Source organism: Capra hircus, chromosome 19, assembly GCF_001704415.2.
Source record: "Capra hircus breed San Clemente chromosome 19, ASM170441v1, whole genome shotgun sequence".
Lineage (NCBI taxonomy): Eukaryota > Metazoa > Chordata > Mammalia > Artiodactyla > Bovidae > Capra > Capra hircus.
This window is the reverse complement of record NC_030826.1, coordinates 24,041,842-24,067,116: the sequence shown is the minus strand read 5'-3', so window position 1 is coordinate 24,067,116 and position 25,275 is coordinate 24,041,842. Positions and strand designations below refer to the sequence as shown.

The window sequence follows — 25,275 nt, the reverse complement described above, 5'->3', positions numbered from 1 at the left end:
CTAGCTCTATGTGTAAGCAACCAGGGTGAGGGTGGTGGGCTTGAGATTTCTGAGATGGACAATGGGAAGTCAGGCAGTGGGTGGGACTGCCCCCTACCAGGGAGATGATGCAGAAGGCCAAGGGCAAAAGGTCTCTGATAAGACTTAGGTAACTCACCCAGGAGGAGGAGGGGCCAGCCAGGGGGCTGGAGGAGGAAGAATTGGACAGGAAAGAGGGAGGGGAGGAGCTTGGGGCAGGGAGCTCAGCAGAGGGCCTGGGCAGGGTCTTGCCGTCTGGGGCTGCAGCCCCCACAATCCAGTCTCCCCTCCTCCGGGCTGGGAGGGCCAAGGGCAGCCGGGGCCCCACTGTACTGTGGCTCCATCCTGCCCTCCTGCCTGCAGACTTCCTCATGCACAAGCTGACAGCCTTGGACACAGGGAAGACCTGCCTGATGAAGGCCTTGTTAAACATCAACCCCAGCACCAAGGAGATCGTGCGGATCCTTCTTGCCTTTGCTGAGGAAAATGACATCCTAGACAGGTTCATCAATGCCGAGTACACGGAGGAGGCCTATGAAGGTACTTGCCTGTGGGGCAGAGGGGTGGGGGGAATCATGTCACACACAAGCACTGCTGTCTCTGAAGCCCAAAGCACTTAACATGGTGCCCAGCACCTTCCTTCATTCTACAAACAATCTGGACCGCCGACCATGTGCCAGGCAGTGCTTTTGGCCCCAGAGCACAGGATTGAACGAGACCAGATGAAGCTTCTTGGCTCTAAATAAGGTAATTTAAAAACCGATGGAAATCGCTATGAAAAGGAAAGTTAAAAAAAAAAAAACAGAAAAGATAATGTCATTAAAAGTGATTGGTCATGGGCAACTTTAGTGTGGGTGGTCAGAGAGCACCCGAAGCCAGCATGATAAGGCTCCAGGACAAAGCAAGAGCGGAAGCCCAAGATAGGACTGAACTTGACGCAGCTGAGTGATGGTAAGAAGGCTGGAGATGAGGCTAGGGAACTGGGCAGGGCTAACACATGGCAACTGGCAGTATTGTCATCATTGTAATTCTTTCAAAAAAACATGTCATAGGCACCATGTCTAAAATATAAGACACTCCATTTAAAAAAGTATTTATTTTTATTGTTCCTGGTCTTAGTTGCAGCACATGGGAAATTTAGTTGTGGCATGTGAGATCTTCAGTTGTGGTCTATGTGGGATCTAGTTCCCCCACCAAGGATTGAACCCAGGCCCCCCCACACTGGGAGCATAAAATCTTAGCCACTGGACTACTAGGGAAGTCAAATTGTCATTATCATTATTACAGCCCCATGTGGGTCTTGGTTTTATGGCTTCTCTCTGAGGTGGGCTGGAGAGGGGGCAATGAGACCAAATTTGAGATGTTTCCTGCTCAGGAAATCCATTGTGGATTATCAGTAAGGTGTGTCTTTGATTTTTTGGAGTCAATAAACAGCCTGTTAGGATCTTATGATATGCTTGTGACACAAATGACTGGCCCAAGAATAACTTGACGTCATTTTGCTGATATGTCATGGGTGCTAAACATGTCAGCTTTTTGCAGGTGGGGATCTGGCTTGGGAATTTAACTTTTCTCATGGGATAAAGTAATTTTATTTGTGTGTATCTATTTATGTATATATATATTATTACTATGATTGGTTTTTGCCAGTCTGGTGGGGGAAAAGTGTTAAATCATTAAGTTCAAAATTTCCTGTTCCTGATTACCACTGATTCCAAATATCTTTCATTTTCTGTATTGGCTGTGTGTGTTTTCTTCCCTGCGAGGTACTTGTTAATAATCTTTTCTCCATTTTCTTTTAGGCTGCTTGTTTTTTTATTGATTTGTAGCAGCTCTTAATCCATTATGGACTCTTAAAAACACATTGCCTCTTTTATACATCTCAAATATTTCCTCCAGTCTATCACTTGTTTCACTTTCTATGTCTTTTGAAACACAGAAATGTGTTTAATTTTTATGTAAGCAAATATATCAGTTTTTTTCTTTATGGTTTCTGCATTTTGGATTTTGCTTAAGAAGGTTTTCCCTGCAAAAAGTCGCAATATTGTAAAGTAATTATCCTCCAATTAAAATAAATAAATAAATTAAAAGTTTAGTTTACAAACAATTTACCAGTTTTTAAAAACTCTTAGTTTTTTTTAATCCACTAGGCTTAATTTTTATGTATGGCATGATCACAGCTCTTTGGAAAATGCTATTTCTGGTAGAAAGTTCTGAGACCTCCCTATCCCCCAGGCTTCCAGTCCCCTCTGTCTGGAGGTTCTCTGCTGCTGCTGCTGCTGCTGAGTCGCTTCAGTCATATCCAATTCTGTGCAACCCCAAAGATGGCAGCCCACCAGGCTCCCCCATCCCTGGGATTCTCCAGGCAAGAACACTGAAGTGGGTTGCCATTGCCTTCTCCAATGTATGAAGGTGAAAAGTGAAACTGAAGTCACTCAGTCGTGTCAGACTCTTAGCGACCCCATGGACTGCAGCCTACCAGGCTCCTTGCCCACGGGACTTTCCAGGCAAGAGGACTGCAGTGGGGTGGAGGTTCTCTAGGCTCCACCAACAGGGTCAGTGTCCCTCTGCCCCCTCCCTGCTTCTTCTCCCCTGTTCTCTTTCTTAGTCATCAGGGCACTGTGCACCTAGCACCCATGCTAGATGCCTGGATCTGGCCTGAGGCACGCCTCCTCCAAACCCCACAGACCATCCTGAGGACTCTTCCTCCTAAGGATCTTTGGCGCACTGGATGGACAGCTCTTCACATGTCTGGGCTCCTTTTAACGCATCTTCCAATTTTGCAGCCAGAGTGATCTGAAACACATATGCACAAAACCCCAGACTTCAGTCATGTCACTTCCCTGCTTCCGTGCCTTTGCGCCTTCCTGTAGCCTTTAAGATAAAGTTCTAACTTCTTTAAAAAAAAAAAGTAATATTTACTTATTTGACTGTCCCAGGTCTTAGTTGTAGCATTTGGGATCTAGTCCCCTGACCAGGGGTTAAACCCAGGCCCCCTGCACTGATAGCATGGAGTCAGCCACCAGACCACTGGTTAAGTCCCTGAAGTTCTAACCTCTTATCCTGAGTTAGGAGGCTTTGAGTTGGCCCCACCCAGCCTGGCTACACTTTCCTGATCCCAGCTGAGAGGCCACTTCTGGGAAGCACCCCAGTCCTCCAGGTTGTGTTAAGAGCACCTCTGGGTACCACAGCCCCCATCGTAGCACTAAATTTTCAGGGAGACTGTGAGCTTCCAGAGGACAAGAATTAAAGCTATAGCCTTGTGCCGTTGTGTCCCCAGTGGAGCACAGAACAGATGCTCCAAGGATAATCCTTGCTTCCAGGCAAGAGTGAATGAAGCAAAGAATGAAGCCGGGACTCTTGGTAGCTGGGCGACGCCGACCAGACAGGCAGCTAGTATTTCTCCACGGTCCATGGAGGGTACAGAGGCTAGAGAGGGGAAAGCCAGAGAGGGTGTGGTACCCCGGGTCCCAGCCGCTGAGCGCCCCTCACCCACCCGGTCCGGTCCACAGGGCAGACGGCGCTCAACATCGCTATCGAGCGGCGGCAAGGAGATATCACCGCGGTGCTCATCGCGGCTGGGGCGGACGTCAACGCCCACGCCAAGGGGGTCTTCTTCAACCCCAAGTACCAGCACGAAGGCTTCTACTTCGGTGGGTGCGCCCCCGCCCAGGTTGCGGTCCAGGGTCCGGGGTCCGGGGTCCGGGGTCCGGGGTCCGGGGTCCGGGGTCCGGGGTCCGGGGTCCGGGAGGGGGCGGAGGGCGGGGCTCGGCTCCTCCCCTGAGAAAGGCGCTAGCAGACTGAGGGCTGGAGACCCCACTGCCAGCCTCTGCCTGCTGGGTTTTGTGGGAGAACCCTGGAGGACAGAGCTGTGACCAGGGAGGCGGCAGGGGCTGATATATCCAAATGGGACCACCAGGCTGGACCAGGGAGGAAGCAGCGGAGTCGTGGGGAAGATGGGGGAGCCTGCATTCCAGAAGTGTCCCCTGGGGGTCTTAGAGGGGACATAGGCCCCCGAGCAGCCCTCTGCAGGGAAGCAGGACCGGGAGGGAGGGCGAGGAGAGAAGCCAGTTTAAACCCTAGTTGATGGGAGAGGAGACAGGTTCTGAGAAGGGAAATGGCTTGTCCCAGTGTAGCAAGGAGCTAATGTAGGCGTTCAGACTACCAGGTCTGGCCTCTGTTCCCTGTGTTTAGTGCCTCTCAGGACTGCAACAGGGAGGAAAAAGTGAGAAGATGAAAGTTCCCTGGCTGACACTCTAAAAACAATTGGGGTTAGGCTGTGTTGTGTTAAGCCGTTCAGTTGTGTTCAACCCTCTGCGACCCATGGACTGTAGCCCACCAGGCTCCTCTGTCCATGGAATTCTCTAGGCAAAAATACTGGAGTGAGTAGCCATTCCCTTCTCCAAGGGATCTTCCCAGCCCAGGGATGGAACCTGGGTCTCCAGCATTGCAGGCAGATTCTCTACCATCTGGGCCATCAAGGAAGCCTTATCCCAGATGAAAAATAAAAAATTTAATATATGTAATTTAGATACAATGAAGTTACTCATTTTAATGTAGAGTCCTGTTCATTTCCACAAACACATACAGTTGTGTAACCACCGCTGTGATCAGGACAGGGAACAAGGAGCTTCATCCCACCAAAAAATCTCCAAGCACAACTTTGTAGTTAACTCCACTTCCTAGAAGGCCCTGATTGATCGCCATGGATCTGGTTTTCTCTTCTGGGTGTTTTTTGTTATTATTACTGTTTTTGACCTGCAAGACTAGTTAGCCTACAGGACTAGATGGGCCTGGGCAGCCTCTGGTCAGACCTGGCTAGGAAACCTTCGTCAGGTGGGATGAGGAGAGGAGACAGGATGGAGACTGGCAGGGAAACAGCATGAGACCCAATGTCCAGCCCTGATTCTGTCCCCCGCTTTGCTGTGTCACCATCTGTGAGTCACTTGCCTTCTCTTTTCTCAATAAACATTTGTCATTTACTACCAGGCCTTGTTCTAGGTATTTGAAATATATCTGTGAACAGAACCAAGATCTCTACCCTCATGGAACTTCCATTCTAGATGGAAGAGAGACCATCAATAATAAACATGATAACTAAGAATATTATGTAGTAGGTTAGAAAATAATAAGTGCTGTTGAAAAAAAAAGTAAAGCAAGGGGAGGGCTTCCCAGGTGGCTCAGTGGTAAAGAATCCACCTGCCAATGCAGGAGATGCAGGTTCAATCCCTGGAGAAGATCCCCTGGAGGAGGACATGGCAACCCACTCCAGCGTTCTTGCCTGGAGAATCCTATGGACAGAGGAGCCTGGCAGGCTACAGTCCATGCAGTCTAGAAGAGTCGGACACTACTGAGCACAGCATAGCAAAGCAAAGCAAGGGAAGGCGATCAGGAGTTCCGGGGCAGGAAGGCAGGGGGTTTCAATTTTAAACAGGGCAATTAGGGTGATTCATTGAACAGGTGATGTTTGAGCAAAGACTCAGAGGTAGTGAGGGAGGAAGTGATTCAGCAGAAGGAACAGCACACCTGGCAGAGGGAACAGAATGTGCAAAGGCCCTGAGGTAGAAAAACACCTGTGTGTGCTGGGGTGGGGGGCGGGGAAAGGAAGAGGCCTTTGTGGCTGGAGGGGAGTGAGTAGGGAGGGAGTGGAGGAGATGATGTCAGAAGAGCCTTGTAAGCTGTTGTTGGAACCTGAGCTTTTGTTCTGGGTGAGGTGAGCCTTTTGTATTAACAGGAGCACTCTGGCTGCTGTGCTGAGGATAGGGTTGGAGGGCCAGGGTGGTAGCAGGGAGACCCATTAGGAGGTTGAAGCAATGATCCAACGTCAGTCTCCCACTCCCACTGAGATGGTCAGGAGAAGCCCCAGTCGTAGACCTTGGTGATCAAAAGTCTGGATCTTAGATCTTCACTAGGATCCAAGTCAAGCTCTGGCCCGGGAGAGAACCGAGCCCCTGTGCCCCCCTCCCCTAGGCGAGACACCCCTGGCCCTGGCAGCCTGTACCAACCAGCCCGAGATTGTGCAGATGCTGATGGAGAACGAGCAGACGGACATCACGTCGCAGGACTCGCGGGGAAACAACATCCTCCACGCCCTGGTGACCGTGGCCGAGGACTTCAAGACGCAGAATGACTTCGTCAAACGCATGTATGACATGATCCTGCTGAGGAGCGGCACCTGGGAGCTGGAGACCACGCGCAACAACGACGGCCTCACGCCCCTGCAGCTGGCCGCCAAGATGGGCAAGGCCGAGGTGGGCGAGGTGGGGGCAGGCGGGAGGGCACCAGGTGCGCCCCCGTGGGGGCTCTTCCGAGTGGCTGAGCACAGAGCCTTGGCCAGGCAGCTCGTGGGCCCACCCTCAGGACTTCAGGCCCTGACACTCTGGTTTTCTGTCTCCTGTCCTGGGACCCCGTTGCCTGGGCCAGGGTGGAGGAGCTTTAGGGCTGCGGTGATGTCAGCTCTGTGGCTGAGGATTCCTGGGTGGCGAGGCACTCACGCGGAGGCTGAGTGTCTGACCCTCGGAGCCTTCAGCCTCTTGTGAGGACAGGAGGCCCAGACTGTCTGCTCTGGATACAGAGCCAATGCGCTGCTGCCCCCAGACTCTGGGGAGACCCCAGCCTGTCTGTCAGGTTGAAACATGGAGCCAAGTCCCCAGCAGAGGACGCGGTGGCTGGTGGCCGTTTGCGCCCTTGAGATGAGGGCCAAGGAACTCAGATTAACTGGGAGCCTTGGTGAAGACTCAGCTGGGGAGGGCTTTCGTCTCTCCAAGTAGCTGGAGCCGTGGCTTGGTCCTATTTCAAGGGTAGGACTCAGGTTGGGGCTGGGGTCACAGCAGAGCCTCTTCTGCCTTCACATCTTGAGCCCTGGGAGGGGTCAAGGCTCTGGGGAGGCTGCAAGGGGGTGCTGCATGGGGGTGGGGGTGTGGTGGGGGAGAGGCTGTTGAGCAGCCCTGGTGGCAGAGCTGTGTCAGCCTCAGGGCCGCTGCTGAGGGAGGCGCTGCCCCGAGGGCCTTGGGTTCCGTCCCAGTGCTCAGGGCTGGTGCCCACAAGGGACCTTTTCATTCTCTGCGAGAGGAGAGGGGAGGAAGAACAGCTTGGATAAAGGAGCAATTGTGTGTATGCCTGCCTCCCTGGTCTCCTGCCCACCCCAAGAACACAGTTTTCCTGGGGGCTTTGAGGAGGGTCAGATTGTGGTTGCCAAGTTGGAACTTTCTCCAAGGACCACTGTGGCATATGAAGTCCCTGGGGAGCCCAAGATGAAGCTTCCTGCATGCAGCCTGGCTTCATGACCCCCTGGTTCCCTGAAGGAAAATATGCCCTCCCCATACCCCAAACACTCCTGTCAGTCTTGGGGGGTCCCCCGCACCCTTCCCACTCCCCTTCTCTCCTTCACTTACTGTTCTTTGGATGTCTTTCTGGATGCTGCTCAAGTTGGTCACTGCTGGGAATAGAGATGCTTAGGACATGCTTAGGCCACAGTCCCTGTCCTTGGATTCTTCTAGGCTGGGGTGCAGGAAGGGGAGACGTGCCCTGTCCCCAGAAGCTCCCTGCCTGGTCTGTAGTGACTAGGCTCTCGTGTGAGATGACGTGGGAATCCCATTGGGTCACGTGAGATCAGGGCCCTGACATTGTATTCCCCATGAGGACTCTCTTCCTGGGCCTTGGGTTGGTGCCCCAGGAAGTCCTGCCACATCTTGTGGTCCCCAGGGCTTGCTTTGGGGAACTAGTAAACTCTCCATCTTCCTTGCACTTTGGGACCACCCAGGAAGCTTTACAACATGCAGATGACTGGGTGTCCCCATCCTCAGAGATCTGGATTGAATTAGTCAGTGGTGTGGGAATTTTAAATTGACCTAGTAACTCTAACATTCACCAGAGAGCGAGGCTAGCTGACCTAGGTTTCACGAATCTCTCTGAAAAAGCCTGGTGGCTTCTGGTGTGTTAGTTGCTCAGTCATATCTGACTCTGCAACCCTGTGGACTGTAGCCCACCAGGCTCTCTGTCCATGGAATTCTCCAGGCAAGAATACTGCTGTGGGTAGCCATACCCTTCTTTGGGGGATCTTCCTGACCCAGGGATCGAACCTCCTGGATTGCAGGCAGATTCTTTTACTGTCTGAACCACCAGGGAAGCCCTGGCGCTTCTTAATTTTTCAAAAAAATTTAATTTTTTAACCTTCTTTTGACTGCGCCATGCGGCATGTGGGATCTTAGTTCCCTGACCAGGCATCAAACCCATGCCCCTGTGTTGGAAGCTCAGAGTCTTAAACACTAGATTGCCCAGGAATTCCCAAGGCTGGTGTCTTGCACCATTCCCTGACTGGCCAGGGCAGTGAGCCTCAACTGGCAGGGTCTTGACTGAGAATGGGATGTGAAAGCTGGAGAAGCTTCTAACTCAAGCTCAGGTCAAACAGAAATTACTTCTCAAAATGGTCAGTTCCTAGATTCTTCCCTGAACAGACTCCCCAGCCGGTGGAAGGATCTGTGAGCTGATTGTGCAGCTCTCTGAAGTGTGCAGAGGGCCTTCACCCCTTTGTCTCTGGCATTCACAGTCTCTGGTGCAACGCGCAGGTCAGCAAGCTTTGTGCTCATTCCACAGATAAAGCGGGGCCCAGGGGTCACAGCAGCAGGCGCTCGGCCAGGCTCTCGTGGGAGAGCCTTCCCAGGCCCTGTCTGTTGTGGGGGTGGAGGGCCAAGCTGTGCTGGCCCCGGGCCCTGTCCACTGGCTGACGGTTGTTCCTCTTCCTGTTCCCAGATCCTGAAGTACATCCTCAGCCGTGAGATCAAGGACAAGCGGCTTCGGAGCCTGTCCAGGAAGTTCACCGACTGGGCGTACGGGCCTGTGTCATCCTCGCTGTACGACCTCACCAACGTGGACACCACGACCGACAACTCGGTGTTGGAGATCATCGTCTACAACACCAACATCGACGTGGGTCTCCCGGCTGGGCTGGGGGAAGACAGGAGGCAGCAGGCTGCGCGTCAGGCCAGGGGCCCTGGGAGACCCCATTCTACTTGCTGGATGTGTCTGCCTCCCCCATTCCTTAGCCTCAGTGGGTGGGGCAGGTGCTGGGGACACCTGTTCGCAGCTGACCCTGTGGAGGGGTTCCTGGCCCCGTAATTCTGGGCAGGGTGGGGATGGGGGTGTAGATCTTCTCCATCTTGTTTCCCCCCAACTCCTCTTACTGGTTCCTTATGGCTGAGCTTAGAATCCCCTCTTCCCCAAACCTGGCCTCAAATGGGGGTCAGGGAGTGTGCAGTTGGAGCAATCAGGGAGGTCTTTCTGGAGGAGGCGAGGTGGGGAGGTCAGTGAAGCTGAAGGAGAAAAGAAAGGATCAGCAGTGGGAAGTTTTTGGCTCTTGGGGGAACAAAGGCAACGCATCTTTTATATTTTACCAAGACTCGTGCCTCCCAGAGCCTGCCTTGCTTGGGGTCTCCCTGGCCTCTCACAGCAGCCTGACTGGTAGGGCAGGGATTGCAATCAGTTTTATGGAAGAGGACAATGAGGCCCAGAAAGGGTAAAGGGTTTTCCAAGGGTCACACAGTGAAGGGGGGCCCAGGAGGGGCCAGAACCCTAGTCGTGGCCCTGGCCCCACTTCTAGCCCTCACTCCCCACTGTGCATCAGATCCTCTTGCCAAAAGCACCAGGCTCCTGTGGCGTTTGGCTGTGCCTGGTTGCACTGGGGCCTCAGGAGCTGGAAATTACCCTCCCAACATTTCCAGCCAAACCAGTTCATTGGCCCCTTCTGCCGGGGCACTGCTGACTCAGAGTTCCCTTTGAAATGAGGGCCCTTTGAAAATGGTCCCTCCCTCCCTCTCATCTCCATGGTGACCGGTGCTGTTCTCTCCCCAGAACCGGCATGAGATGTTGACCCTGGAGCCCCTGCACACGCTGCTGCATATGAAGTGGAAGAAGTTCGCCAAGTACATGTTCTTCCTGTCCTTCTGCTTCTATTTCTTCTACAACGTCACCCTGACCCTCGTCTCTTACTACCGCCCCCGGGAGGAGGAGGTACGTTGGGCCCCTTGAAGTGGGGGATGAGGTGGTTACAGCTGCAGGAGATGGGATCCACCCCACGTGCATATGGGGAAACTGAGGCCCAGAGAAGCCAAGAGACTTGCGTGGGGCCCCCCGACTGTCACGCTTTACAGTGTCTTGGACACAGAATATGTCTCCAGCCCTGAGTGGAGCTCAGCCCCAGGTGCTTAGTCCCACGTGGACCCCTGCTGAGGGGGGCTCAGGGAATTAGGAGCCCCAGGCCCTGCCCAGGCTCCAGGTCTTGATCTGGAGCTGTTTGGGTGTTTTGACTGTGGGAGGAAATGCGAGAAGGTGGAGGCCACTTGGAGAAGCTTTCCCACCAATCTGGGACTCAGTTTCCTGTCCAGTCACGTGAGACACAGAGTCTGGGCTTTGACTGTGTGGTGGGGCCCTGTGAGTGTCTGGATACAGATGGGACAGACAAGCGCCAAGAGGGATGAGGAAGTTGTTAGCATGGATTGAATCATGCCTCTTGCCCTCTGGGTTCCCTCTGCGGGTGGGGTAGGCAGGGGCCGGGGGCTGCCCTTCCTGCACTGGCCCTTACAGAGAACGGGCTTCATGCTGGCCTCTGGTCCAGCTCGAGGGCCCGGCATGCGTACATGCATGGTCGCCCCAGAGGGGGCGCTACCCCTGCCTTCCTCACTCCGCATCCTACACCTATCCATTCCTCTCCCTTCCTCCATAGGCCCTGCCGCACCCCTTGGCCCTCACGCACAAGATGGGGTGGCTGCAGCTCTTAGGAAGGATGTTTGTGCTCATCTGGGCCATGTTCATTTCTGTGAAAGAGGTGAGTGGGTCACTGAGCCCTCCTGGTCTGGCCTGAGAGGCAGGTGGCAGGGCAGCAAGCTCTGTCTGCTACTACTGCTGGGGGACTGTGGGGACTCATTTCCTCTTTAATTTAAGACTTACATAAATAAGCAGGCTTATCCTTCCTACTTCATGTATCCATCCCTCCATCCATCTGTCCATCTCTCTGCCATTTAAATGCACTCCCAGCCACTCAGTGTCCCTCCCATCTTCCCCTCCCTCCATCCATCCACCCAATCACCTGCCATCTCTCATCCACCCAACTGCTTATCCATCCATTCAGACACCCACCTATTGCCCTTCCGTCCTTCATCCAACTCTCTTTCCATCTGTTTGTCATTTGATCCATTCATCCATCCAACTGATGATTCAGCAGGTATATTCTGAACACCTTCAACCTGTGGGGCCCTGGGGGAGCTGATAGGGATGGAGGGAATCTGGCCTCTTTGAGGTCATAGTCTGGTAGGAATTTCACATGGACACAGATATCAAGACTGTAAGATAGACTGTGGAAAGGGCCTGATTTTGGGGTCAGACCCATGTTCAGAAGAGAGGTGACTTTTATTTGGGGATGGGGGAGGTTAGGAAAGCTGGAAGGTAGAGATGTCGCTAACTGTGGCAGGGTGGGGTTGGCATGAGGACACGGGGGAGAAGATATTACAGGGCAGGTCAGAGGAGCAGTATACAAGGCTCGGAGGCTGGGAGGCCTGGCCGTATGTGGGGAATGGCAGGCAGCTGTGTGGCCCTGCCGCTTTGTGGGTTCTGGAGTGAGGATGGAGAGGAAAGTCAGAGATGTGAGGAGATTGGGGGGACCATCCACTCTTACCCTGGGATTGTCTCTGTCCCCCAGGCACCAGTCCGTTTCCATAGCCCTCACTCGGACTCTGGTTGGGCCTTTACACGTTCCCCTGGTTCCTGAGTCTCAGTCCTGGGGAGATGCCCCCTTCCCCAGGTCCTCCAGCGAGGGGCACAGAGAGGGGGCAGCTTTTCTTTCCTTTCTGGCCGCAGGGCATTGCAATCTTCCTGCTGAGACCGTCAGATCTGCAGTCCATTCTCTCGGATGCCTGGTTTCACTTTGTCTTGTAAGTGGGTCTGTCGCCCTGGTCGCCACCTCACAGTCAGGGCCGAGGTCCTGTACGGGGCTGCTGTGTCCCTCTGCAGTGGCCACCCTCTGTGTCACCCTGTCCCAGTCCTTACGCCAAGGCGCGTGGCCGGGGACCTCCTCTCTCCCGTCTGTTGAGAGAGGCACAGAGGGGAGGGCCGGAAAACACTGGGAGAGTGCCCACCATCTGGCCGCAGGGAGAGCTGACTACACCCTGCCCCAGAGCCCCGGGCGGCAGGCAGCATAGAGAAAGCATGTTCATGTTTTAACGAAGGGACATTCCAGGCCAGTTCCTCCCAGCTGCCGTCTTGGACCCTGGCAGATCAGGGCTGGAAGGGACTTGAGAAGTCACCGTGTCTGATCTCATGAAACTGAGGCACAGAGGAGGGAAGTGAATCACTGAGTCACGTGGAGCTACGGGCATGTCGAAGCCAGCCCAGTGTCCCAGTCATCCTCACCGCAAGCTAGTCTGGGATCAGCTACTGTAGGCCCCAGTCAGAAAGCCCAGCTCAGCAGCTTCTCTGAATGAAGTCATGTGCAGCTGATATCAGTGGATTACATAACCCTGTCTCTAAACAACAGAAGGCTGATTCAGCATCGTGGCCGCATGAATGGAACAGGATCTGCGGCTTGGGGTGAAGCACGTTGGGCTCCAGGGTTCTGTGGACCCCACCAAAGTCCCTCTTCTGAGCCTTTGGGTGGGTCTATAGCACCTTGAATCTTGACCTGATGTTTCCAAATACCTGTTTATTAATAGCTGTCTTATTAAGTAGGCATGTGCCTTCCAGAAGTATGAACCGAGTTCTCCATCCCTGTGGGCGGGTGGGGCGCCCTGACACTGCAGTGAATGAGTAGGCCAGGTGCCGTCCTGCCCATGGTGCAAGTCACTTGTGAGCCTGGCACCTTCAAGAAAGTGTGACGATCCCAGAGAAAGACCCATTTGCACTGCCACTGGCTTTGGTGCGGATGAAAGTCCTTGTCCTGCTCATCTGCTTCTCTGTTGTTTTCTTCCTGTGGAGGAAGGTGTTTAAAATGCTCCCTCACTTCAGCGCCAAATACACTGATCACCCAAATGTTTGCTTTCCACTGCACAAAATCGAGGTTGACTGTGTCCCAACTTTAACTAGTCAGGTATTTCATAATCGCGGAGACTGCCTGATGCTCTAAGCAAGAGAGGGTTTCTATCCAGATGTCTGCCTAACTGATGACAATGTTTAGGAGTGGGTTTTGATCTTGGATGTTTGGTGTATATTGTACTTTAAATTTTTAAAATTGTGGTTTAATGCATGTAACATGAAAGTTAAACCACCTTAACCATTTTTAAGTTCAATACTGTTAGGTACGTTTGCATTGGTGTGCAATCTCCTTTTAGCATATCTATTACATGGCATGTCTTGTAGTTATTTAAAAGGCTTCTCAAAGAAGGTTATGGGGGACTTCTGTTATGATTGAGGTTTGAGTATACATGTTGTCAGCTTTGTCATTTTGATTAAAGATGGAATCTTTCACTGCATCCTTCGTCTACTCCAGAGTTCCTCAATCTCTGTGGGAATCACAAATCACATGGGTGATTTAAAAAACATCCAGCCTCCTGGCAAGCACCCTGGGCCATCTGAACCAAAATCTATTGGGCCCTGGGGAACTCTATCTGTAAAAAGTCCTTGTCAACTGCAACCAGCCCTGACTTGCATCTGGCGATGCAGTCTGCAAGGCTGGGTTTTAGACGTGATTCAGCAGGTCTAGGGCAGCCTCGGCTATCTCTTCAGTACCACCCACCAGGGTCATTGAACAGGGTTTAAGGGAGGTTGGAGGGTTTGGACATCTCTGCCCTGATGCCGAGGAGAAGTAAGTAAGGCCCTTGTTTCCTGTGTCTCCTGAACAGTTTTGCCCAAGCTGTGCTTGTGATACTGTCTGTCTTCTTGTACTTGTTTGCCTACAAAGAGTACCTCGCCTGCCTCGTGCTGGCCATGGCCCTGGGCTGGGCGAACATGCTCTACTACACACGGGGGTTCCAGTCCATGGGCATGTACAGCGTCATGATCCAGAAGGTGCGTTGGGGATGCTGAGCATCAGAGATGGGCAGGGAGGGGCCCCTCAGAGAAGGCCCACTCTTCAGATGGGGAAACTGAGGTCTGGAGAGGAAAAGAGACTCACCCAAGGGACAGGCCACTGCTGTTTCTCTCAAATGTCTTGGTTTCCATTTGCCCTTGCTCAGGGTCTTGGAGGAAACATATGCATGTATAATATATATATATGTAGATATGCTTATTATAGATGTTTACCATATAAAGGACTGTGTAGCCTGCAAGTTACAAATAATAATAAAATATGCAATACTTTTTTGTTGTAAATTCCACATGGCTAGTTGAGTCTCACCAAATAATTTGTTGATTTTGGTTTAACTTGTATCTGTTGCCAACCTATGGTTGCAATTGACAAGTGAACATTGTGCCAATATAAATGTTGCCTGAAATTTTCCTTTGCTTTTAAAAAATAAATAATTAACTAAAATATTTTTTGGGGGGCTACCCTGGGTCTTTGTTGCCGCACATGGACTTTCTCTAGTTGCAGCAAGCGGGAGCTACTCTCTAGTTTGGTGTGAGGGTTCCTCATTGCGGTGGCTTTTCTTGTGGAGCACCAGCTCTAGGGCATGCAAGCATCAGTGGTTGCGGTATGTGGGCTCAGCAGTTGTGGCTCGTGGGCTCTGGAGCATGGGCCCAGTAGTTTGGTCGCATGGGCTTAGTTGCTCCATGGCATGTGGGATCTTCCAGGATCAGGGATCGAACCTGTGTCCTCTGCATGGGCGGGTGGACTCCTATCCACTGTACCACCGGGGAAGTCCTTTCCTTTGCTTTAAGGAGTAAGATGAAAAGGAAACAATGAAGACGTGTTGAAGCTGAATTTGTTTGCCAGTGATGCTGAGACACTTATGTGCTGAATTGAATAATAGTTTTCAAATACTAGAAGAATATTTCATCAATGTTTTTGTACTATTCACAATATAACAGCCACAGATAGGGTATATTTTAAAAGTTTTATCTGCCTTAACATTTCTTCCATCATTGTCTTAGGTCCAGGTCTAGACAATCAACAATCTTTGACTTGTAGCTTTCACCAGTTTCTATGGCGTAAATCACCCACCATGGCTGATTTCCAGTTACCAACATGAGTACAGAATCGGGCAAGGATGCACACTAAAGCATCATTATATAGTGTTTCCAACATATGGCTACAATAGCTGTAAATAGCCTTAAATTCTAGGTAATTGTTAGGACTTCCCTGGCAGTCCAGTGGTTAGCACTGGGCTTTCACTATGGAGGATGCAATTTCAGTCTCTGATCTAGAAACTAAGATCCTGCAAGCCACATGGAGTGGCCAAAAAAGAAAAAAAAAAGCCTAAATAATTGTAAAATGTAGTAACGTCATTTGGAAGTGATGTTTTGACTACTTATTATCTTTGTTTCTAATGTAATTTATTTAATTATGTTTACACAATCCAATGCTTAGTCATGGCTGGCTTAGCAACCAGCTCAGGAGATTCACAAGAGTGTGACAGTCAGCTCTTGTGAGCTGGTGTGAGCAGACCCCAGCACACGGCCATTTCCAGGAAGAGTGAGGATTCCTGGTGTGAGATTCTATGGGGAGGGGGCTGATGTGCAGCCTGTATCAGCAAGGACAGAAACAGACTGCGTTCTAGGAGGGAGGAGGGTGGAGAGGACGAATAGAAGAGTCTTTCTGGAACAGGTGGGCCCAGTGCTGAGCTGTGGAGGGAGCGTCAGGAGGATCCGGGGAGGGTCACGGAAGAGTGGCCTGAGTAAATGAGGGCATGGTTGGGGTGCAAACCTGGGAGATAGTGGGAAGCAGGAGCTCAATCTATAGCGAATATATGCTCAAACGTTACCCTTGAATCGTGTTTCTTTCTTTGTAGGTCATTTTGCATGATGTTCTGAAGTTCTTGTTTGTATATATCGTGTTCTTACTTGGATTTGGAGTAGGTAAATGATTTACAAATAATAGCAACTGCCACATTTGTAAAGCCCTTTATATAGATGTTAACATGACAGAGCAAGCAGGAGCCTCAGCAACAATTGTATCGGTCACCAGTGGAATGCTCACCGTGATCAGCATTTCCCAGTGATTGTCTGTGTGAAGAGCCAGCTCACTGGAAAAGACCCTGGTGCTGGGAAAGACTGAGGGCAAGAGGAGAAGTGGGGGGCAGAGGATGAGATGCTTAGATAACATCACTGACTCAATGGACATGAGTTTGAGCAAACTCCAGGAGACAGTGAAGGACAGGGAAGCCTGGCATGCTGCAGTTCATGGAGTTACAAAGAGTCAGACACGACTTAGCAACTGAGCAACAATAACAATGATTATCTCCCTGGAGAAGGAAATGGCAGCCCGCTCCAGTACCCTTGCCCGGAGAATCCCATGGATAGAGGAGCCTGGTAGGCTACAGTCCATGGGGTCACAAAGAGTCGGACACGACTGAGCGACGTCACTTTCACTTTCACTTTCCTCACCTCCTACTCTTCTCTGTCTATAAAAGAAACTGGCATTCAGACCCAGATAAGATGATACGCTGGGGCACTAGCCTGCCATCTTCTAGGACGCCTAGCTTTCCAAATAAAGTTGGATTCCTTGCTTCAAAACAACAACAACAACAAAAACAATGATTATCTCTTTACTTCTCACAATGTATTGGCCAAGGCAGGAGTCATCATCATCTCTGATCGTAAGAGAACTGAGGCTTAGAGACGCCAGGATTTGACCAGGTCGCTTTTATCTGGCCACACTGTGTGGTATGCCCCCCACCTTCACATCCATCATATGTGTCCCTTGCAGCTTCGGATAGGTTTGGCAGGTGTTTTTGGCCCAAACTGACAGATAGGGAAGCTAAAGTTTGCAGAAATGTGATTGACAGTCTTTGAAAAATAGGAGTAGAATAATGCATCCAGGTAACCTCCTTCGGCCCTCCACGTCATGTTACTGTCATAGATTGCTTCAGATTTATCTGTGAGAGCCTCTGGTCTGCTGGGGACCAGGGATGGGAAACCCTCTTAAAAACCTCCCTGTTTACAACAGAGGGAAAAGCACAACCTGATTTTGCTTCTAACCTCTGCCTAAAAAGATATGATTTTGTTTTCCCAAGCCAGTTCTTTTCCCCAGTTATCACTGGCATTTGAAACTAGGCAGCTGATTCCATCTGTCTGGTACCTTTTCTGGGTCACAGTTTGCTTATTCATTTGCCCCTTCACTTGCTTGTTTATTCATCCACCCATTTCCTCACTGATTAATTTGATCATCCATCCACCATTCATTAAGTCATGAGCCACTGCTGTAGTGCATTGGGAAGAAAAGAAGAAAGAGCCTCAGGCTGTGACCAGAGATCATGCCACACAGCATTAGAAGGAGACTCAGGACCTGCCAGTCTTGGGAGAGACAACCCAGGCTACTGGAAGTTGGGAGCTCCAAGCCTGGTTGAGGAGCCAGGGACACACAGATTATAGATTATAATTTTCAACTCTGCAAACCCTTGATTGGTCAAGGGCTGAACAGTGGGCTAGTGAAGGGAGAGAAGAATTTGGGCTTTGTTAGGCAGAAAGGTCTTCTGCAGTCAGTCAAGGCAGAACACCAGCCTGATGAGGCTTCCGGAGGAACTGAGGCTAGAGACATGATTTCAATAACCAGAGAGAAGAAGACAGCAGTGTGTGTGTGTGTGCATGTGTGTACGCGCAGGTGTGCACGAGCTCACTGAGTAATTAACCGGACAGAGAGGCTGCAGACAACACCCTGTTATGTTCTCACAGCTCTGGCCTCGCTGATCGAGAAGTGCCCCCAGAACCACGAGAACTGCAGCTCCTACGGCAGCTTCAGCGACGCGGTGCTGGAACTCTTCAGGCTCACCATAGGCCTGGGCGACCTGAACATCCAGCAGAACTCCAAGTACCCCATCCTCTTCCTGTTCCTGCTCATCACCTACGTCATCCTCACCTTCGTCCTCCTTCTCAACATGCTCATAGCCCTGATGGGGGAGACGGTGGAGAACGTCTCCAAGGAGAGCGAGCGCATCTGGCGCCTACAGGTGAGCCTGGCAGAGTCCCCTCTGGGCAGTGGGGGCGGGGGCTCCTGTCATGGGGACTCAGTTCAGCACACAGAACCTGTGGATCTAGGCTGGGGCCTGGAAACCTGCATAAGCTCCCTGTGCTTGGCCGGAGGAAGGTAGGTTCCTGGAGTAAAGGGTCCAGGGAGTGTGGCTGGACAATGGCATGTGTGAGAGGTACTCAGGCTTATGGCTGTGCTCTGCTTAGAGTCAGTGCTGTGATATGTGGGTGCTGAAGTGTGACCTTAGGTTGCATTAAGAGGAGTATAGGGTATAGGACAATGGAGGTGACAATTCTGCTTCCCTCCAATGCTCCTTATATGCGGTGGGCCTTCCACACTGGGGACACTAACCCACAGAATGGCCCAGGCATGGGACAGGCCTGGCAACCATGCCTCACAACAGACGGTGTTGAAACTGGGTTGAAGAAGGTGAGAATTCCTTCTTGCAGAGCTACTTGGGAAAGAGGGAGCCGCTTTCTTCTGTGATCCCAGAGGCAGAAATGGGACAGATGGGGAACAAGAGGGAGAAAAGCTTTGATCTGATACAAGGAAGTTACTAATTGTTAGGGCCTTCTTAGTGGATTGTCAATGACATTCAGGGGAGATTAGACAAATTATGGTTGGGAAAATTGCTGAGGGGATTCCCAGCCTGAGATGGAATAGGACTGTGTGATGTCTGAACCTCCTTTCACCACAGGAGCTCAGAATCCTACCTTTCAGTTAGGAAACTCTGGACTCCCATAAACATAGTTTATGTGATGTTTAATAATTTTAACACCTTTCCCAAACTTACTGGGCTTTCTTTTCTTTCATTTTTTAAAGTCTTTGTTGAATTTGTTACAATATTGCTTCTGTATGATGTGGTTTTTTTTTCTGGTCTTGAGCCCTGTGGTATCTTAACTCCCCAACCAGGGATTGAACCCACACCCCCTGCACTGAAAGGTGAAATCTTAACCACTGGACCATCGGGGAAGACGCAGGGTTTTTGAATTCTGTAGGTTAGCCAGATACTCAGGATCCAAGCATTAAGTAAGCATTCTGTGCAGGTGGAGTGGGCTGTTTGGTGGTGTGTGTGTGTGTGTGTTCTTGTGTGTGCAAGTTCTTGTTTGTGTGTGCACGTGTGTGGGTACACCCACACTCATGGGGCACCTTGGTGCTGGCTCCTTGGTGACACACTTAAGCTCCTTTGTGTTCCCAGAGAGCCAGGACCATCTTGGAGTTTGAGAAAATATTACCAGAATGGCTGAGGAGCAGATTCCGGATGGGGGAGCTGTGTAAAGTGGCAGAAGACGATTTCCGGCTGTGTTTGCGGTAACAGAGGGAGGAGGGCGCTTTGCTGGTGCTCTTTGGGTGGGTGAAGAGACACGCGGTGTGAGTGTTCGTGAAGCGGTGCTGCCATTTGCTTGTCGGACCGTGGCCATGGTCTCTTCCGCCTCCTCAGAAGGTGGAGTTTGCTTGCTTGGGGTCGCTGGCCCTGGGACAGGCTTCCTGAGCCTCAGAAGGGAGAGGAGGGGACTCTGCCCTTCTGGAGGTGCCTCTGTGGCTCCTCCCCGCCCAGTACCTGCCTTAGAAGAGATGTGCCAGCCTGGCACCCTTTGTCCTTCTGTCTCCCCTGTGTGGGTTCACAGGGGACCACTTTTGTCTCTTGGAGCTCCTGGGTCCCATATCCTGGGAGGAGACTGATCCTGGAGGCCTGGGAAGATGTGCGCTTGGGCAGGTTTCAAGCCCCAGTAACACTGCTATGTACACATGAGTCAGGGGTGTTCCCGATCCCCGTGGACGACACCCCAAATGCGGTGCTAGTATATTTGTTTGTATTTCATGAAGTACACTTGGGGAATAGTGAGAATGATTATCACACCCTCAGGATCAACGAGGTGAAGTGGACTGAATGGAAAACTCATGTCTCCTTCCTCAATGAAGATCCGGGGCCTGGGAGACGGACAGGTACCACTGCTGTCAGAAAGCATGATGCCCACTCCTGCCTGACCTTGTGACCCTGGGGGACCGTGATTTTCCCCATCTGTAAAGTGGGGGAGGAGGGTTGAACTAATCCCTTCCAGCTCTATCATTTTATAACCTGAGTTGGAAACATTTCTGAAAGTCGAGTGGTGGGCGAAGACCGACCTGGGGGCGCAACTTGCAGAGCGCTCTCTATTTGTAAACTAGTGTTTTGTCTTTAAAGCAGATTTCAACAAAATCCAAGACACTTCCAGGAGCAACAGCAAAACCACCCTCAACGCATTTGAGGAAATAGATGAATTTCCGGAAACTTCAGTGTAAAAGCAGGACCCAGAGCTCACGTGCGTGTGGGCCATCTGATGCTGGAGCCTGGGTGCTGGACTTGGCGCTGTGTCCTTTGCAGAGCAATGGAGCCTGGCTCCACCTGCAGAGATGAGGAATGCACCCTCATGCTGAGCGTGTAGCTGAACCAAGGGGCAGTTGTCAGTTTGTCTGAGTGGGAAACACCCTGGAGTTTGTTATTTGGCAAAGAGCTTGTAAAGACCTATGGCCAGCAGTCCTGAGCTTGGGAGTTCCAGGAGCCCTGAATCCTGGGTGAAGCTCCTGTGTTCACCAACTGCAGGTCGACTTGGCTGGGAGAGAGGATGGCAGGGCAGGCACAGGGGCCCAAGGAGCACAGAGAGGGGTCTTTCTTCTCTCAATGTCTTGACAATGTCTTGTCAATGTCTTGACAGCTCCTGGCCCCAGCCCTAATATTCTACCATCTCCCCTACTGTGACTGGATCTCCTGAATTTAAGGGCCTCTTGATCTGATCCTAGAATGTACAGGGGATTGAGCTGAGCCTGGTATCCTGGGGCCAGGAGGAATGAGCTTCTGGAATCTTCAGGGAGCAGGAAAACACCCTCGGAATAAGTAGCCTTGGTACTCAAGGCTCAGACTGTCTCCAACTGAGAGACAATTCTAGAAGCATAATTAACACAGGGTTTTTCTTTTCAGTAGAGAAAGGACAATTCAGTTTTAAATGAAAATTACTTCAAATGAAGTGTGTGATTTTAAAAGCTGAGAAATAGATTTTAGGATTTGGGGGTTGGACGTAAGTATTATATACTTGGCCTCAAGGTGGCCAGAACAAGGACAAAAAGCTTTTCTTTACATACTTAAAACCACATGAGACATGCCAGGCAGGGCCTGTGATCTGGGTGAAAGATCTTGGCTGGCTTCCTTGTCCCAGCCCTGGCACAGTGCAGGCTTCCAAGCTGGGATAGTGGCTTCGTCTGAAACAGAAATAGCAGCTGCTCTATTTATATGGTCTTGAATCTCAGAAGTTACTCTTACACATCAGTATTTTTCATTGGAGGAATTTTACAGACTATCTGAAATGCTATGGTATTCAATATTTTTTTTTAACTGTGAATTTTGAAGCAGAGAAGGCATCTGGGGAGGAGCCAAGATGTGGGGCTTATTTTTAGATTCTCATCCTCTGATTTTCTTCCCTGAAATTACTCAGTTTGGGGACAGAGATGAAGTGGAGAGAGTAGAAATGTTCCAGCTGACTCAAGTGTGTTAGTCCATCAGTCATGTCCATATCTGTGACCCCATGGACTGTAGCCCTCCAGGCTCCTCTGTTCATGGGATTTTCTAGGCAAGAATATTGGAGTGGGTAGCCATTCCCTTCTCCAGAGGATCTTCCTGACCCAGAGAATGAACCTGGGTCTCCTGCATTGCAGGGGCATTCTTTATCATCTGAGCCAGTAGAGAAGTCCTATTGGAACCTAAACAACCAGAAAATCCACTCTGACTCAGTTATATGGTGAAAGATTCATGTGGGAATTTTTTTTTTTTTTGAGTATAGTTGCATTACAATGTTGTGTTAGTTTCTGCTGTACAACAATGTGAATCAGCCATGAATATACATATATCCCCTCCCTTTTGAACCTCCTTCCTGCCCCCCACCCCCACATCCCACCCCTTTAGGTCATCACAGTCCTGTGGGATTTCCAATGTGAAATTGTAATGATATTAACCATAAACTTTAATTTTAAATCACACAAAAATCATTCAGCTTTTAGATAACTTGGCTGTTGGTTAGTTAATTTGACTAGAAGCAAACTAAGGAGCATGGGCCACACAGTCCACTCCTGGCCCATTTCTCTGCTCTGGGCTGCTCTGTGCACCAGCTTACCTGGGTGGGCAGAATCTTGGCCCTTGTGTCCCTGATGGGCTGGGTCAGGGACAGATGAGTCGAAGATGCAGCCTTGCAATCTGCAGCAGCCCCTGTACTCTCAGATGACCCAGGGAACTGCCCAGTGCTCCAAGCTGCAGTGGTCAGACCAGGTTCAGGTGTGAGCAGGGGAGGAAGGGACTAGGCATGTTTCTTGCAGAAGGGAAGATTTAGGGGGATTATCACGGAGGCAGGAGGACCAGATGTATTACAGATGAACAGAACTAGGGCCCCAAAGTTGGAAGCTTCAGGGAAAACGATTATGGTTCAATGTAGTCCAACAACTTCTTCAGATGTTATGTTTGTTTTTTTTTCGGTCACACCCCCAGAGCATTTGCCGTCTTCACTCCCAACCAGGGATTGAACCCACACTCCCTGCATTGGAAGCGTGGAGTTTTAAACACTGGACCTAAAGGGAAGTTGTGATACTGGGGATATTTAAGCAGAAGCTGGTTGAGCATATATGAGGGATATTGTTAAAGATCATCATCAGATGAACCTGAAGCTCCTTTTAGCCTGGGGAGTAGCATCCTGTATCTTGAATCAACTTCTTGCCTTTACCCTGAACAGATAGATGTCTTGGTTTGAAGGGCAGCAACTTGGATACATGGCTCCACGCTCTACTCTGTGCAGCTGGGAATTCAGAATTGTTTTGGTTTGGATATGCATGGATAAAACTGTGTAACTCTTCACTTCCCACTTGAATAAAAGCTGGGAGGTTAGACAGACAGAAGTGAATAACTGGATCTTTGTCTTCTTATGCATATGGAGACCTGTCTATGGATCTGGATCAAATTTGCTGGCAGGACCATTTTCTATACTGAATCTTCCTCTTGGAAGGCTTTTATCCTAGACGGTCTCAACCTAGGCAGTTTTCCAAGGAAGGTGATGAGTCAAAGAGCATTGGTTTAAAAGGACCATTTCTCTTATTTGACACCCGGAAACCAAAGCTCCAAGAGAAAAGTGGACTTGTTCAAAGTCATGCGGTAGATTGTATCAGAGCTGTTGAAGCTGGAGTGTTCTGATTCTGGACCACAGATGTCCTCCTGTGAAGTTTTATTTTTTTGGCACAGTTCTTTGGTAAACTTGAGTCTGCCTTTGTGGTTGGCATGTGTCAGGGGATTAGGTTTTTTGCTCAGATGATTCATGCTGGCAGTCTGCATTGTCCCTGTGATCTCTATGATGGGTTTTTAATTCAAGTGTGTACATACAGATGTGCACAAAACCACACACACACACACGCACACCGCACCACACTGAATCCACAGGTGTATAAGGGTATCTTAAGTGATTCACATTTCACTAATTTAAGGGGAAAGCATTTTTCAGGAATGGAATCTCACACGCTCAGATAATAGTTGTGGCTGGAAATTTTCCTTTAGCTAAATTCTGCCTCAGGAAGAATCCATTATTCTAGAAATTAAGTTATATATGTTTGGAGTAAAAAAGGTGCTTACCTTCCTCCCTGGGCGGGGAATGGGAGGAGTTCAAGGCTGTACTGTGAAGTCACCAAGCTCTTAGAGGGCTCCTGCCCTGGAGCCCAGTGTTACTGACCTTCTTTTCCTTCCACAAGGCCTGCTGGACTAAGTCCTTTGGCTCTGGGTAGGGGCCAGATAGATGGACCGTCATGTGGGCCTGTAAGCCATACTTGATCTCTGCATCGATTTTCTTTTTCTTTTTTTTTTTATTGCGATCTTGGTCTCACAGAATTGTTACCTTGTTCTCACTGAATGTGCCTAATCTTTGCAAATTCCATTTACATCCTTGTTTTTAGTGTTGCGTGTGTGTGAAACTCTATGTGCAAGAGAGAAATCATAAATGGAGTAAGAACATTTTAGTGTCATTGAAGAAATGCTTTAATGATTTCTAATAAATATTTATTTTGCTTTGTTATGATCATGTTTTATCTTTGTCTTAGGAGGGCCACTATGATGACTGAAATCTTAGGGTGTTGCTTAACATGAGTGGATAAAGAGAAGGTCACTTTTTGGACTTAAAGAATCAATTAGTGGTCCCAGCTCAGCACGCTAAGACATACCACCTTTGTGCAAATGTGTACCTCTCAAAGTACATCACATCCAGTACCCCATCTAAACCACTCAATAACTGGGAGGAATTTTGAGTAAAAAGAGACCTAGAGATTTGAAGCGACATGGGCAAGGAGTCACAGCCTGAAAATGTTGCAGGTTCAGGTCCTATGATCTCAAGCAGGGGGGTCCATCCATCATGCTTACTGGCTCTCCACTTGGCATGCATATGAACTCATGGCTCCGCCTGGAGACCAGGAAGTAGAAACCCCTCCTGTTTACCTCACAGAACTTTTATGAGGAGGCAATAAGGGAATGGATAAGAAAGAGCTGATATTATTGCTGTCATTATTGCCCAATGTATATGTATATGCATTTTTTCATTCTTCTGAGTTATTTTTAAAGAATGGTAGTTCTCAACTTGAATGCCAAGATGCTGCTGTGTCTTGAAGGGTTGTAGAACTTGCAAACAATTTACTAATAAGCAATATGCTGAATTTGGTCCATTACTTCATCCAAACGATTCCCAGAATAATACCCTTCACTGGGCTGTGTTTTCTTGACTGGCAAGGAAACGGGACTTGTACATAATCCACATGCTAGTTCAAACAGGCTTCAGCCTATAATCTAGGAATGTGCCATCCATGGGAACATTCTGGGTAGACTGATGAAGTGTGGGCGCCCCTGTCACAGGATGTATTCTGAAAGTGGGATGCCTAGGTCAGTGAGGATGAACAGTTTTATGACTTTTGATATTATGAAAAATTACCTTCCAAAAGATATTTTGCAACTTTTTCAGCCTTTGAGATTGCACAATTTCCTATTTATAAAGTGCTTTCATTCATATTGGTTATCTTAATCCACAATTCTGTAGATAGTTTGATGAGTATTCTGTTGCCATTCATCAGAACAGAGAAAATGGAGACTTGGGGAATTTGAGGCTCAGAGAGAGATGGAATGAGAGGTTGAGGTAGCAGTGCTTTTTCCTGGGCCAAGG

The 25,275-nt window shown here is 49.9% G+C and overlaps 1 protein-coding gene across 3 annotated transcripts in view; it reads left to right on the top strand.

Annotated features, from left to right (window-relative positions):
• Nucleotides 1-24,919, top strand: part of TRPV3 (transient receptor potential cation channel subfamily V member 3) — a 34,779-nt gene extending 9,860 nt beyond the window's left edge. Inside the window, exons 6-18 of one of the 3 annotated variants that reach the window (XM_018064423.1) lie at nt 382-558; nt 3,531-3,671; nt 5,989-6,269; nt 8,770-8,946; nt 9,868-10,026; nt 10,739-10,840; nt 11,869-11,942; nt 13,845-14,010; nt 15,891-15,957; nt 17,773-18,047; nt 19,266-19,378; nt 19,935-20,014; nt 20,256-24,919. In XM_018064423.1, coding sequence (XP_017919912.1) covers nt 382-558; nt 3,531-3,671; nt 5,989-6,269; nt 8,770-8,946; nt 9,868-10,026; nt 10,739-10,840; nt 11,869-11,942; nt 13,845-14,010; nt 15,891-15,957; nt 17,773-18,047; nt 19,266-19,378; nt 19,935-20,014; nt 20,256-20,350 — 1,907 coding nt within the window. In that variant the 3' untranslated portion in view covers nt 20,351-24,919. Of the gene's footprint in view, nt 1-381; nt 559-3,530; nt 3,672-5,988; nt 6,270-8,769; nt 8,947-9,867; nt 10,027-10,738; nt 10,841-11,868; nt 11,943-13,844; nt 14,381-15,890; nt 15,958-17,772; nt 18,048-19,265; nt 19,379-19,934; nt 20,015-20,252 lie in introns of those variants that run through there. The other 2 variants (XM_018064422.1, XM_018064424.1) reach the window with 2 other exon arrangements.